Raw genomic sequence first — 13,915 nt, forward strand, 5'->3', positions numbered from 1 at the left:
TATGAAATGTTCTTCTGAAAGGTCCAGCTGCCGAAGTCCCATCATCACAAGAAAAGCTGCGTTTTCACTAAAAAAAACCCAAGTTTGATTCTAGTACACATGATCATAAAGGGTAAAAAAACCTCTTAAAAACTCAGTTGAAAATGGTTCAAGAAATCAGAAAGAAAATAAAACACCAAAGCCCTTTGGCATTATTTTAAAAAAATCTTGTAATTTATAGTGTTGTTTCCTGCAAGGCCTGATTCATGACTTTTAATGTTTGGAGTTGCATGTCTGATAGGGAGGAATGTTCCTGATCAGAAACACTCAAGCAAGCATCTGTTAATGCTAAGTACCTATGGAAAAGAATTTCCAAGTACTGATTTTAGTTATCTATCATCAGTTCTTTTTTTAAGCCGTTCATTTTCTGTGTCACTATGCCCTAATCTTATTGGTTTTGCCTTTATCACAACTATAGGAGCAGAAGATTCATAAAGAAGGCATGCACTTTCCCTAGAATATTAGTACATCTGAATTCCATCCACATAAAATCGATTAGCTATACACAAAGGAGAAGGAGAATCTTGCCAGAACATTTTCATTGCACCTAATCCTTCGAGCAGCATGAATAATTCATAGCAAACCAACCTTAGGGTGAAATTCTGCCCTGTCCAAAGGTCTGTTAAAGATCTAGGTATCCTGAAGTCACGTTTCAGAGATTTAAGAGGAACATAAATGGTGCGCTTTTTTTGTGCTGTTACACAGAATGAGAGGACAGAGAGGGCTGCATTTTCTACGCTTCAAAATTTCCAAAAGGTACACCTCCTCTCATACTTCAAGGATTCTTTTAAGCTATGCACTCAGTTATATGGGATGCTAGATTAGGGGACTAACTAAACTACCTTCTGAAGTCAGTTGTTCTGTTATTCTTGATGTACCGTAAGTAACTAATCAACTGTAAGACAGCACATGACTAATAGTGGGCTGCCTCTTTTTAGGAAAAGTGAAGCATAAATGCATTCATAAAACAATCCTGCTGTTTCCTGTTTGCTTTGTGATGGATTTCAGAACTGTCATAACTAATAAAATATCTAGATTTTATCTTACAGTTGCAGGGATTTGCTTAAACAGGCCATACCCAAGTGCTTGTACAGCTACCAAGCCTAAATTTGAGCTGTTGGTTTTAGCTAATTGCTTTCCAGAACCATTATAGCAAGGCAAAGAGCCATACTGATGGAATCATTAATGAAGTGATCTTGAGTGCAACTTGGTAAACCTTTGGCACTTAACTAAAATATTGTTAGTGTCATAGTGCTGTAGTTTATGCTAGTATTTTTCTTCTGTTCATTTATCATGCCTACTTTTGTTTTTTAAAAAAACCCAAAACATGAGAAATGAGGGAGCTCACGTACTGACAAGCAAGTATTTAATCTGTGGCAAAGCAATCGAGTTTGTGTTAGTTCTAGAATATCTCATTACCCTGCAATAAATACCAATTTAATACATTTAAATACCAATGTGACTGGTTCAATTACCTTAAGTGGAGGAACAAATAAGAATATTTCCTTATTTGCCATATGTTGACAGAGGGTTGCATAAAGATGTTTTAAACAAGTTCAGTCAACTGCAGAAATACAAAGGCACTATTCAGAGATAACGCTGTCTTTGTTCATATAGGAATAATTAAAGACATGCAATTTTGTTACCTTGTTTTAATAATTGCTGAATGTTCTGCATAGCACTTCTTTTGAACACCAAACAGAGTAGTCTTTCATGACTAACTCAGACTGGCAATTTAAACGTCGTACTCTCCTTCTGTCAGATTCTCAGATAATAAAATGCTATATTGTTAAGAACTCTTAACATTTTACATTTGCAAGAAATCTATATTATGTTAGAAAACAGAATAAAGTGAGTTATTTTTGTGAGTCACTTAGAATCTAAAGAAAAATGTGATCTGCTGCACAATTCTCAAGTCAGAATAGGCAACCAGTGATTCTAATGCTTCTTTCATGATAAAAGTATTTTAGTGTGTATAAAGGCCATTAACTTAACCTAAACATTTGCTGTGGTACAGAGCCAGATATTCCAATCTGGTGAAAATCAGTAAAGGTCTGCTGAGGTTATTCTCATCAGCCAAGGACCCAGTCCAACAAAACATTACATTTGTACTTCCCTGACTCCGGGCAGTCGTCAGTAACTGCCCACGTACAGACCTGATACTTTTCTGAAGGGTGGGTGAATTTGTTTGGCAAACATAAAAGCTAGGGAAAAGTTTAGTTAACTTAAATTCTCTCTTTCTTTTAGTGTGTTCGCATGCCTTTGTGCTGCCTGGTTTGGGATAGGATCAAAAATGAACATGCTCTGAGTTTTACTCATGGGATTTCTGACTTCAATAATACATGTGTATTATTGGAAACCTCATGAGAGTCCATTCTCACTAGTTTCCCAGAACATTTTCGTTCCCAAATTGGTATAAACGCGCTCTGGAAATGCTTGCAGAGACAACGTTCAGCTCAACGGGAACTCCTGGGTGCTTCACACTCTTTAAAAGTCAGTCATTTATTTAACAACCTGTGTATGGATTTAGGGTCCAGACTTTTCACGTTTTGTTGGAGAATCATGGATTGTGTCTCTGTCATTGTGTCTCAGAAGCTTGTTTAATTTACCCAGTGCTTCAGTAACATGGGCGCATCTGTGTGAAGTGCCCTTCTGAGGGGGACAGAAACAGCATATGGAGGCAAAATATGCCTCAGCTCTGTTAGCTGCTGCTGTCCCCTTTGCAGTTACCACCCAGAAAAGGGGGTGTACGTCATAGCGGAGAGGGAATGAACTCCTTTAATTACCATGATTTACTGCCATTGGTTTGGCTGTTTGCTCATGATGCTTCCCAAGGGTAAAGATATCTTTCACCTCAGCAACACTTTCTGCAATTCGGCTCCTTCTTTCTGCTTTACCAGATATCTTGCTTGTCATTTTTTCTACCTAATTTTGCATCTTAATTTGTTCATTTTGATTATATTTTCCAGAGCATTGACATCTTGACCCTAACCTGAGAGGTGCTCAATAACCCATCTCTCAAAAAGTCAGTTAGTGATATCGGGTATCTACAATTCCAGGTCAGGCTGTACTATACTGCTGGCTATAATTCTTGGAAGTAGTTTTGCTTATGACTGTAGTAAGGTTATAGTCTCGCATATTTTTCAGACTACCAACTTAACCCATCCCAAGAGATGAGTCTGCTTCATTACATATTCTCTAAAGAAACAATAATTTATTTAGACTGCTTACATGATGCAGGATTGCTTTGAACAGCCTTGTACTAGTATTGGTTGAATATCCTTCCTTTGGAGGAAAGAGGAATCCATAAGATGAATGTTGGCAAACTTAACAGGACTTTATTCTTCCTGGGATTCCTTGGCACGTGTGAGAAAACTGTATCTTTACTCCATTTACAAGGCTTGACCCAAACCCCGTTCTAAACAGCTGGCACTTTTCCTGCTGTCTTGACAGGATTTTGTATCAGGCTGCTGGTATATGCACAGGGGACTGCCATCTCCCCATGGGTTTCTCTGAGTATGCATTTGAAACGGATTTGAAATCACTGTCGCTGTTCTCCAAGCTGCTGGCCATGACCTAGATGTTACAAAACACCATGTAGACACATAAACGTTTTGCTGTGTTTTAGCTAATAACCCAGTCTCTTAGCAGCTACATTGCTTCTAGTTTGAGCTGGCTTGCCACCAGCTGCCTTGGAGCATGTGCAGAATGAATGGAGGGTTGATCTCAAACATGAAGATCATTTCTGTACTTTGTGAAGGGACTACCATTATCTGCTTATAAAACCTGAGGGAAGGGCCTCATCTCCCCATCAGTCTGTGGTGGAATCTGAGCAGAGGTACAGGAGTTATGGGGAGACCTCTCCCTTCTTCTAGCACATGGTGCAGTATGTTGGTATTTGAAAATTGATGTCTGCCCAATTCTAGAGGCTGGTCTGGGCCCAAAGGCAACTTCTGGCTGTTGTCAGGTAGCTCTAAGTGGTGTGAATAGCTTCATGTTCTCTGGATCTCCATCGTACCCTCTTTCTGTTTCTAAGATGCTCATTATTCCAGTATGGGAAATGGTCTGGCAGACAAAACCCACAGGTGGGACATCTGAGCTAGGGGAGTCTCTCCTCCAGGAAGGGAATTCTTTGGTGGCAGAGATAGGTCTTTTGTGTTTCCTTTGTGGTGCCAAAGTGCCAGAGACTTAGCAGGGCATCATGGCAGAAAATAAGAGTTTGGCTTTGATTAAAACGAACTGTAGCTAAGATCGTTTCATGAGTTTTCACTGCAAAGTAAATGAGAAAAAATTCCAATATGATGTGACATGAGGTGGTCCCAACAATACTGTGATGTGAATACTAGATATATAGGCAACTTTGACCTCAGATAATTTTAAATAACCAGCAACCGTAGTTCCTAGGCCATCTGTTCTTCTTATTCTTTATATTTCAAGGAAGTTCTTAATTTACATTTTTGTTTAAGTAGAACTAAAAACTGTACTTTATGTCTCTGTACTTTACGTGCTGTAACTCTTCTTAAGATGTGTTTGAATCAATGATTTGTGTTTTTTAGGAGCTGGACAGTTGGGAAATAACACAACAGAAGTCTTGGATCAATGTCCACTGAAGTCTGTGGAAAGATTTATGCCAATTTCAGTTGGCCTTTTGTCAAGTCTTTTAAAACTTTGTGTGAATATTTGGAACTATTTTAATGGGTGTGAAACGACATTTAACTCTTCCTTTTGAGAGATTTTTCATGTTGAGTACATGCACACCGATCTAACGGTATAGACTTCATTGATTTCTTTGGCCATTGTTTTAGCTGCTCTCAGTTAAGACAGTGGTTTTTTAACACCTAGTTTTAGGTATATGCTCATAACACTGAATAAAGCATTCTGGATATAAGTAGTATTCCTTAGACAATACATGCAAACTTTTTAGAACTTTATTTAGTTGAGATCTCCCTGTCTTCATACAAACAGTAATTTAACTTTGCATCAGTATCAAGTAGTTATGTTTAGCAGAGACATTGCAGTTCATTTATGCATATGTTTTAATTCTCAGTTTCATTTCATTATGCTTCTTAGCTCATTATTTGCATCTGGTTTATGAAACTCCTGTAACTTAAATATGCATATGGCCAAGCTGTTGCCTTTAATTTAATTAGCATGTAATGAAAATGCCTTGTATGCAAACAGAGAACCCACAGCCATGAGGCTCTTCTAGTTTAGAGCAAGGGTTGGTCTACTATCTCAGAACTTAGCTTTGTTAAATTATAGGCAAGAAATAATAGTTCTGAAAATCCTTCACTCGCTGTCACTGCTGTGTTTTTTATGGAGGGTCTGTTTTTTGGAGATGCTGAAACCTCAAAATGAATTAGGTTTACAGGCTGGTAAGCTGCCAAAGGCTTCACTCAGAGTCTTAAGAACACAGGGGGAGACAAATGGGATCAGCCTTTGTGCTGTTCCAGTAAGAGGCCAATGAGACCTGTTAGAAAGAGATATGTTAGCGTGTGACTCTCAAAACTGTTCCATGTGGATCTAAAATCAGTGGAAGATTTACCTGGTTTTGTATAGCTAAGATGAACTTCCAGTGGTTTAAAAAATTCTTATTTTTCAGTTTATAGTCCAACTTCAATTTAAAAAACTCTTGAAGCAGATATTTTATTATCATTTCCCTTGTCCAAACTTCATTTTTAGATTCTTCCTCCTTTTGAAACACACCAAGAAACCAGAACAAGTGCCTTACCTTGGTGATAACACCCCGATACTGAGGAATTTCACAAAGATGTATTGGATCTGAAAATTCCTTTAGCCCAGAGCTAAGCAAACATTTCATAACAAATAAGTGGGAGGAATGTTGCCTTCTCATCTCTTCTCAACTTTTCTGCAAACAAACTGCAAGTTCCTCTAATTTATTGATTCAGAATTATTTGCTAACCACACAGATCAACGTATGTCTTTCCATTTACTTTCCAATGGCATGGAATATCCCTTACAGAAGGATAGCAAATCTGTGTTGTGAGGGAAGAACAAGAGAACAGCGAATTCCAACTGAGCAATCTCTTGGGTTTTCCTTCCCACCATATTCTCACAATTACTGCTATTATTAGTGATAGCTACAGTGGGAGAGAGAGGGAATAGACAGGAGTCCCTGGTCTTTTTCATGCTGTGTTGTCTAGACTTAGTAAGAATGTTAGATTTTGTCATCCTGCTTCCTCTCATGGTGTTCTAATTGCAGAGAATCTGAAATAAAAATGGAGTTTTGACCTATCTGACCCTCTCCTTGTTGGGTCCCAAACCCATGAAAGTTAATGGAAAGATATCCCTGAGTTCTGATTCAAGGAAAATCACGTGTATACTTAAAGCTATGCTGGTAATAGGAAACCTAATGCATAAATTTCCATGACAGTTTTGACAGTATTTTTTCATCCACTGAAGTATTTGAGCTGGACAAACATATTGCATCTAACTCACAATTAGAGAGATGTTTCATGTAAATTCCCAGAAACACTTTTTTTTTTAACGCTTACACTGCCCAGGAGTACAGACTAGCCAAAATCTGACCCTCAGGAAACTGGAATTCCTTGGCAGTGTAAAGTTAGAAAAGATGATTCTGTGCTAGTATCCTGCCTCTGTGCTCTGGGGTTTCTCGGCTGGCATATTTTCCAGCCAACATGACCATAGCCATAGACCACTTTGCTTTACCTAAGGCTAAAATTCAAGAACCTGCAAGAAAAGTATCTGGCAGTTATTGCCCAATTGCCCCCTTTGCAGTGATCCAGGACTGCATCTCTGTCAGAAGCCAGGTCAGCATTCTCAGCATTACTTTGGAATTACCAAAGAGATTATTTTAATACGAATCCTTGAAACCATCCCATACCTGGAAGAAATGGAAAATGGTCTGTGATTGAATGAGTGTCCAGACTGCTCTGTAGCACTTCCCCTTTCTTCTTGACAACTTCATAAAACTAGATGTTATCAAAAAGAAGGGATCTTTCATTCACACAACATTTTTCAATTTGGAGGATGCGTCTGATGTAAAACCCAAAGGGAAGAAGTCTTACGTGAGATTTAGGGTAATTTGTGCTGGAGAAAAAGTGAATACATTTGTAAGGCACTCAGTCAGCCACAGCCTATGTAAAGGTGCAGCAATAGACATGCAGTGCAGGGCCCAGAATTCAGTTCGCTCCTCTGCCCCCTCCCCAAATTCTCAATCCACCCTTACAATGTTAAATATAGAAATTACTTTTGGGGCTGAAACTTGGTGTACATCAGGGACAGTTTCGTACAGGAAAATGTAGAAAACCCTTTGTTCCGTATGGTTTGAATCTTTTACAAAATGAATCCTACAGGAATAATTTCAGACGTGGAAACCTTTAAAATGGGGAAATAAAAACCAGATTCGCTACATTTCTGTTTTCCAGCTGAAAAAAAAAATAATTTAGCAGTGCCCAATTATCAGTGCACTCTAGTAGATAAAGAATGCCTCTCAGAACCACTTTTAAATTGTGTGATGACACACATCATAAGGATTAAAATATTAGTCTTCTTCCCTACAGGAAAGTACTTTGTCATGACCAAATGTGATCTGACACTTGAAATATGCCAACTTATTGCAGTGAGCAGGCAAGTTAAATTCTTGTCAATTATTTAAAGCCTGTCTCTTATTGACAGAGGCAGTTTTAACCTTCATTTAGAATGATAAGTAGATATAGGCTGAGATACATAATTATGAATTCATGTTGAAGAAAGGAGAGGGGGCAAATTGTTAATCAGAATATAATCTATGTTTGTTTTCATATTATTTTTCAGGAGGCAATGAGACCCTCCCAGTTCATAATATGGAATCTCTTCTATTGTCAAAATTAAGATCACAGTATGATTTTATAAGCGCTATTAGGCCCCTGTGAAGGATACTTATATTGGGGAATACTGTGAAGCTACCTTTGATTTGGAAAGACAGAAGTGAATTTCCATGAAAAGGGCATAGTGTATGACTATAGACTGTTGAGGACCTGTATATCTCTGATAAAGCTTTTCAGCTGGAATAGACTTGAAGTCAGTTTTAGCATTAGCTGAGTAAACAGTTAAAGCTGTGAAGATTTCATATGAAGCTTTCTATTTTCACTTGCTTTTCATTTTCTGTTGAGTTTTCCTCATGGGAGACAGTTCTGAAAGTGCAGAAAATTCCACAAATCCTTAAGAAATACAATGCTTACATTAAGCATTCAGACTGCTCTCCTTCTGATACCCTTGGCATTCTGGTTCTAGGAGGTTAGTCTAAAGAAAAGCATCTATTTCAGAAGGGAATAGGTGATACATGTCTAATATGTGCATTTTCAAAGAATATTTTTTGAAGAAGGAGGTGGAATCATGATCTGGGAGGACTTAAGATGTCGGGCAAGATGGTTTGCAATTGACATTTGTTTGTCTGCACATATTTTTCTGAAGCATAAGAGATATGTAGTCCTCGTGGGATGTCAATTTTGGCAGGAGGGTGTTGGCACATGGTAGAGCCTCACTGATCCAAAACAAAAATCTGTATCTAGTATTACGTATATAATGTAATAGAATTACCTGATGAAACTTCTTCTTGGTTTTTGACTTGGTAAAAAGGAGTGTTTATTACAACATGTTTTACAAAACCAAGAAATGAAATAAAATCATAACTGATTAATGAGCTGCATGGAAATACTTCCTCAGTGCCACCCACATTTCCCTGGCCCTGATCCTGGAAACACTTCATCACATGTGCAGTTTTATGCACAGATACTATGTGAAAACTACAGTGTAGTTTTCCCATACTTACTTCTGTCTTTCAGGGATCCAAGAAGGAAAACAATCAGATACTTTCACTGATCAGTTTTCTCTTGTAGGAGGGCATAAATTTTAAACTGCGTTTATGATGATTAAATTGCGGGGAGTTGATTACTGAATGATAGTACTAAAATGTTCAGATGCTTCCACTTTGTGCTGCTGTACTATAATGTGCTTACGTTTCTACTTAGAGTAACCTTAAGTCTGGGATTCCTGTCTGGTAATACCTTGTTCTGAAAAAACCCTGAATCTTAATTCAAATATTTTATTTTACTAATGTATGCATTTATTAGAAGTTGCATTTTCCAAAAGCATTTTCTTTTTAAGTGAGACTGTATATCCTGTACACAAACACACATACAAACAAATCTATACGGTGAAGACTAGATTAATACTGCATATGAAATTACTCATGGTACTGTGTGAAGGTGCTATGCTGCCAGTCCCGCAACATTCTTGATTTGTGTATTACCAAATGTGAAACATGGTTGTCTCCAAAGTGCAGCAATGCATACTTTAATTGGGAAGACTATCAAGATTATATCTTGAGTAAATCTAATTTAGAGGAGCACATTTCAATCTGTCTAGGCTTTGAAGGGAGATCACTTTAAGAGCTAGCATGTTCCAGCTGTGAACCTTGACAGTCTTTTCTCTAATTTGTGGTGCTGTTTCTTTTTTTAGTCAGGTTTGATAAGGACACGGAAGATCGAGTTCCTTATATCTCCATTACCTCAGCAGCTAGCACAGGAGCACAACTACACATCACCTGCCGGACACCATCCTCATGTATTATATAAACGAACTGCAGAAGAGAAGGTGCACCGGTACACAGTAGAGTCCAGTCCCAAATACTTTTCTTTTGGTCACCACAGAATTCACACTTCCCACAAGTATCATGCTCAAGCGAATGGTTACCACCATGGAAGGTTTCAAAAGCAACATTTTTGTGGACGTCGCAAGAAATGTATGTAAGGAAACTTTCTCTCCTTGTTTGAGATAGTGGCTCTTAGAGACTGTATGGTGATTCTGAGGTGTGGTTCACAGCCACCTTTGCGATGGAGACATAATAATTTTAAATTAAACCTTTCTAAAGTGAAATAGATATGAGAAACTAGATTATTCCTTTAAATTGATGTCATCATCTGTTTCATTAAGCCATCAGAATCACTGTTTAGTTTCCTTATTCTCTACCTAGATTAAAAGATCCCTTGCCTGATTTTTTTGACATTGACATAGTTTTCAGTAAGCAGTTCTGCACAGTGATGGATGCCAAGTCCCTGAACTGCTGCTCCCTGTTAGTTTGGGGATATGTAACTAATTAGGCTTGAAGATGAAGAAACAGTCTTCCAAATCATTAATTTCTGAGAGGATGGAGAATAAGTCTTTCAGAACTCATCATTTGATAATGAAATTTTCAGCAACTGAGATCTTCAAAAAGAACCTCCCATGTAAATTGTTTAAATAAGATTTTGGAGCCACCTCCTAAAAAACATACTGGAATATATTATCCTGCCAAGGTCTATTCTGAGTCCTTCGTTAGGCCCTCAAATTGCAGAACATTTTAGAGCCCCCTTGGACCCTATATCTGTACTTACAGCATTCAGTTGATTCTTTTTGAAAGCTGATCTGCTTCTGAGCTGAGTTTCTTAATGAGGGTCTCCAGGACTGCACACAGTATTGAAAACATTGTCTCAGTCCAGTTATATTCTTCCAACTTCCTACCTGAGTTCTGAGAAAACGAGCAGGTTCCTTTTCCAAAAGGTGTGTAAGGAAGAAAGAGAAAACAAACAGAAGGGAAGGAATGAGAAAGGAGGTAGTGGAAAAGGTAGCTGTCTGAGACTGAGGCCTATGTGAGGCCTGAAAACTGCTTATTAAAAATTGACTGCTTCTTCAAAAATCCTTCTCCCTAGATTTGAAAGCTAGACCTCAAATGCCAGATGCACAAGCCTATGATTCAGCCTGTAAACATTTGCATTCTGATGCAGTTCAGAACTACCTCATTACATACTCCCTTTCCCTCCTGTCTGGTTTTCCTGCTGCCTGCTTCAGAGCAGAGGGTAATGGTGCTAAGTTAGGTCATCTGCTCTACAGTGTTTTATTTTATTTGCATTGTCCACTGTGGTCTTGCGCCTTATTTACTGTACCCCCTGTGACTGTTCGTCCAAATTCAGAATTATTCATGTCCTCTTGAGCTTTTACACAGTGCTTATCCCTATAATAAATGAGCGCGTTTTGAACACTGTATTTTCATAACCTCCGGGGATGGGAGAAGATATTATCATTATTCCTGTCTTATAAATGGGACTCACAGACACAGGAGAGGTCAAAAATAACCATTGCTTCTGGGTACCAAATAGATAAACTGAGTTTTTCTTTAAAATACTTATCAGAATATATGCTCCTGTAATTGTATATGTGTACCTATGTATTCAATAATTTCAGTTACAACTATGAGTTCTTAGCTGCGTATTCAAGCTGGGTTTATGTTAAATGAAGAACATGCAATTAGCATCCAACTGTGATGAGTTTAGTATAAGTGATTTACCCATTGCTTAGGAACTCGGTGTCAGATGCACTGTTAGGATCCGATTAAGCAAAATTGCATTTAATTACCTTAACCACAAAACTCTTTCTTTTCACATCCTGCGGTCTCTCACTTCATGCAGTACATACCTATAACCTTCTGAGAGAATGGGAGGAGGAGTTCTAAAAAATAACAATCCATTTCCATACCCAGCCTTGGTTAATCTATAGAACAAGTCAATCTCATGTTCACTGAATGAATGCAGTCCTACAAATAAAATCACATGTGATTGTTTAATTGAGTAGGGGCAAATATAGGATGTAGGAGAAAATCACTCCAGTAAAGGCAACACCCCTTCTATGAGTATTTGAGACTTTTCTTCTTCTTCCTTTCTTTTTTTTTCCTCTTTTTTTTTTTTTTAATTTTTAGGTTTTACATTGTTTTCCTGGTCTTGTTCTGAGATCTGGAGTCATATCAGTTTGAAATTTTCAGCAAAATCAAGTCTAGTCACCTGGATTAGAAAATTTCAGTTTGAATGAACAAAGGCATTGAGAATGCAGTCTTACGGAAGGCAGTCCTCTGCTATTAACGCTACCTAGTCAAGGTTAATTTATTCTAACTGAAGAATGACTCCAAACTTGCTGAACAGTAAGAGGCACACTGCCACTTTTAGTGTCATAGAAGTAGCTTGTCCCACTCACCATCTTTTAAAATTTCATACGCTGGCAATTTGTCAGCACTAGAGAAGTCAATCATCTTTCGAAGCCTTCTTCACAATCTAAATGTTTTTAGATCATGAGCATTAACTGGACTGTAGTTAGTAAATCATGCTTGAAATATTGCTGATGCTTAGGTTTTATTAGTAACAGTGAAGTTAGTTCAAGAGCAAAACTCCACTGCTCATGGATTTAGGAGTCAAATGCCTTGAAGTTGTATTGCCTTCAAAATGGTACATGGAAACTGACGTGCCTTGAACTGAACGCTTCACTCTTGGTTGAGGCATGTCTTCATGTCTTGACGTGCTTCCAGAAGAGAAAAGTTCTTTGAGCTTGTAAAGGACAATTGTTTATAATGAGTGATACATTTTAAAATCTAACACAGTCACTTGCAATGTTAAATATAGTTCAAAGTGACTTAGTTCTTGAAAGCAGACCACTGTTGTGCATTCTATGGTATTCTTGATTTCCCAGTTTGGCATGAAAGGAAGAAGCGTCTGTTTTAGCTCTGTCGTTGGAAAAACTTTCTGATGAGGCACAGGCAGGGATTTTTTAATTACCTGAGGCCCCCTCACTTGTGTCTTGTTACATCCTGTGTCAAAAAAAAATCCTATTGTTATCCAAATAGTATGTTAAAGTGGCCTTCGAGTTAATTCTTGATGCAAAGGCAGTGTAGGTTTATGCAGAACCAGCTAAGAATAAAAGGAGCATTACAGGATGTAGGACATAGATTTCTTTTCCCATTTTCTAGCTCTCTGAAGAAATGGAGTAGAGACCATTCTCTAACCGTGCCATTGACCATGCTACACAAGCACAGAGGGAAAATGTGCACCCTGGCATTGGGGTGTGCAGGCTGGATGCGCATATCCTGTTGTCAAGCCCTCTTTGCTGTGGCCTGACATTTCCCTATACTAAATAAATATGTTCCCAGCAGGAATAATGTCAGTGGCAAATTTGCATAGAAGGCTAATGTCAATCACAATAGCAGGCTGGCAGGAATCTTACTTGTGGTGTGTGTCTGCTTTCTGTACTGACGGCGGACATCTGTTGTGGAAAGGACTTTTTTACTGACTGCTATGTAAGTAGCACATGCCAAACACCTCAGGAAGTTATCAAAAGGACAGGAAAAATGTAGAAATTCTGTTAAAAATTCTGTGTGTATTTTTTGCCACAGATGCTACCATTTTATTAGATTAATTCCTTATTTTAAACTGCTTATTGCACACGAATGTGGTTCTCCCATTTCCTTCTCTCCATGTAGCCATCGTTCCCTCAGGAATGAATCAGGTCTTTTTTGATAAATACACGAGAACTTAGCCATAAGTATTAAATCACATGCTGTAAAAATAATCTAAGGCTCTAAACCTGTGATACTTCATTTTCTGATGAAACTGTTCATGGGTGATCTGAACCCTTTCCAAAACTGAGTTTTATTTCCTTTTAGATGCACCTAAGCCACCCACAGAAGAGACGTACATTCGCTCAGATGAATATGGGACTTCTGCAAGGTTCAAAAGATCATCTGCTAAAATTCAGAAAAATGGAAGTCTAAATGTTGAAACCCTTGTTGTGGCAGATAAAAAAATGTTGGAGAAACATGGCAAGGAAAATGTAACAACGTACATCTTGACAGTTATGAATATGGTAAGATGTGGTGTAACTGAAGTATGTTTTCCCTGTGGAATATTGTTATGTCAGAGTAGGATTTTCATTAGACAAATACTGATACCAGAAAGAGCAGGGGCACCTTACGCAACCCTTTCTTCAAGACTCATCTAATGTATTACATCAAAAAGCTCTTTAAAAATACATCCCTAGATTATCACAGCTCTGG

General features: G+C 38.1%; 1 protein-coding gene across 1 annotated transcript in view; it reads left to right on the forward strand.

Moving 5' to 3' along the window:
* The window catches only part of ADAMTS18 (ADAM metallopeptidase with thrombospondin type 1 motif 18), a 78,093-nt gene that overhangs the window by 19,309 nt on the left and 44,869 nt on the right, over positions 1–13,915 (forward strand). The window contains exons 4-5 of the mRNA XM_050903978.1: positions 9,523–9,805; positions 13,526–13,725. Of these exons, the coding sequence (XP_050759935.1) occupies positions 9,523–9,805; positions 13,526–13,725 (483 nt within the window). The remainder of the gene's footprint in view (positions 1–9,522; positions 9,806–13,525; positions 13,726–13,915) is intronic.

Source organism: Gymnogyps californianus, chromosome 12, assembly GCF_018139145.2.
Source record: "Gymnogyps californianus isolate 813 chromosome 12, ASM1813914v2, whole genome shotgun sequence".
Taxonomy (NCBI): domain Eukaryota; kingdom Metazoa; phylum Chordata; class Aves; order Accipitriformes; family Cathartidae; genus Gymnogyps; species Gymnogyps californianus.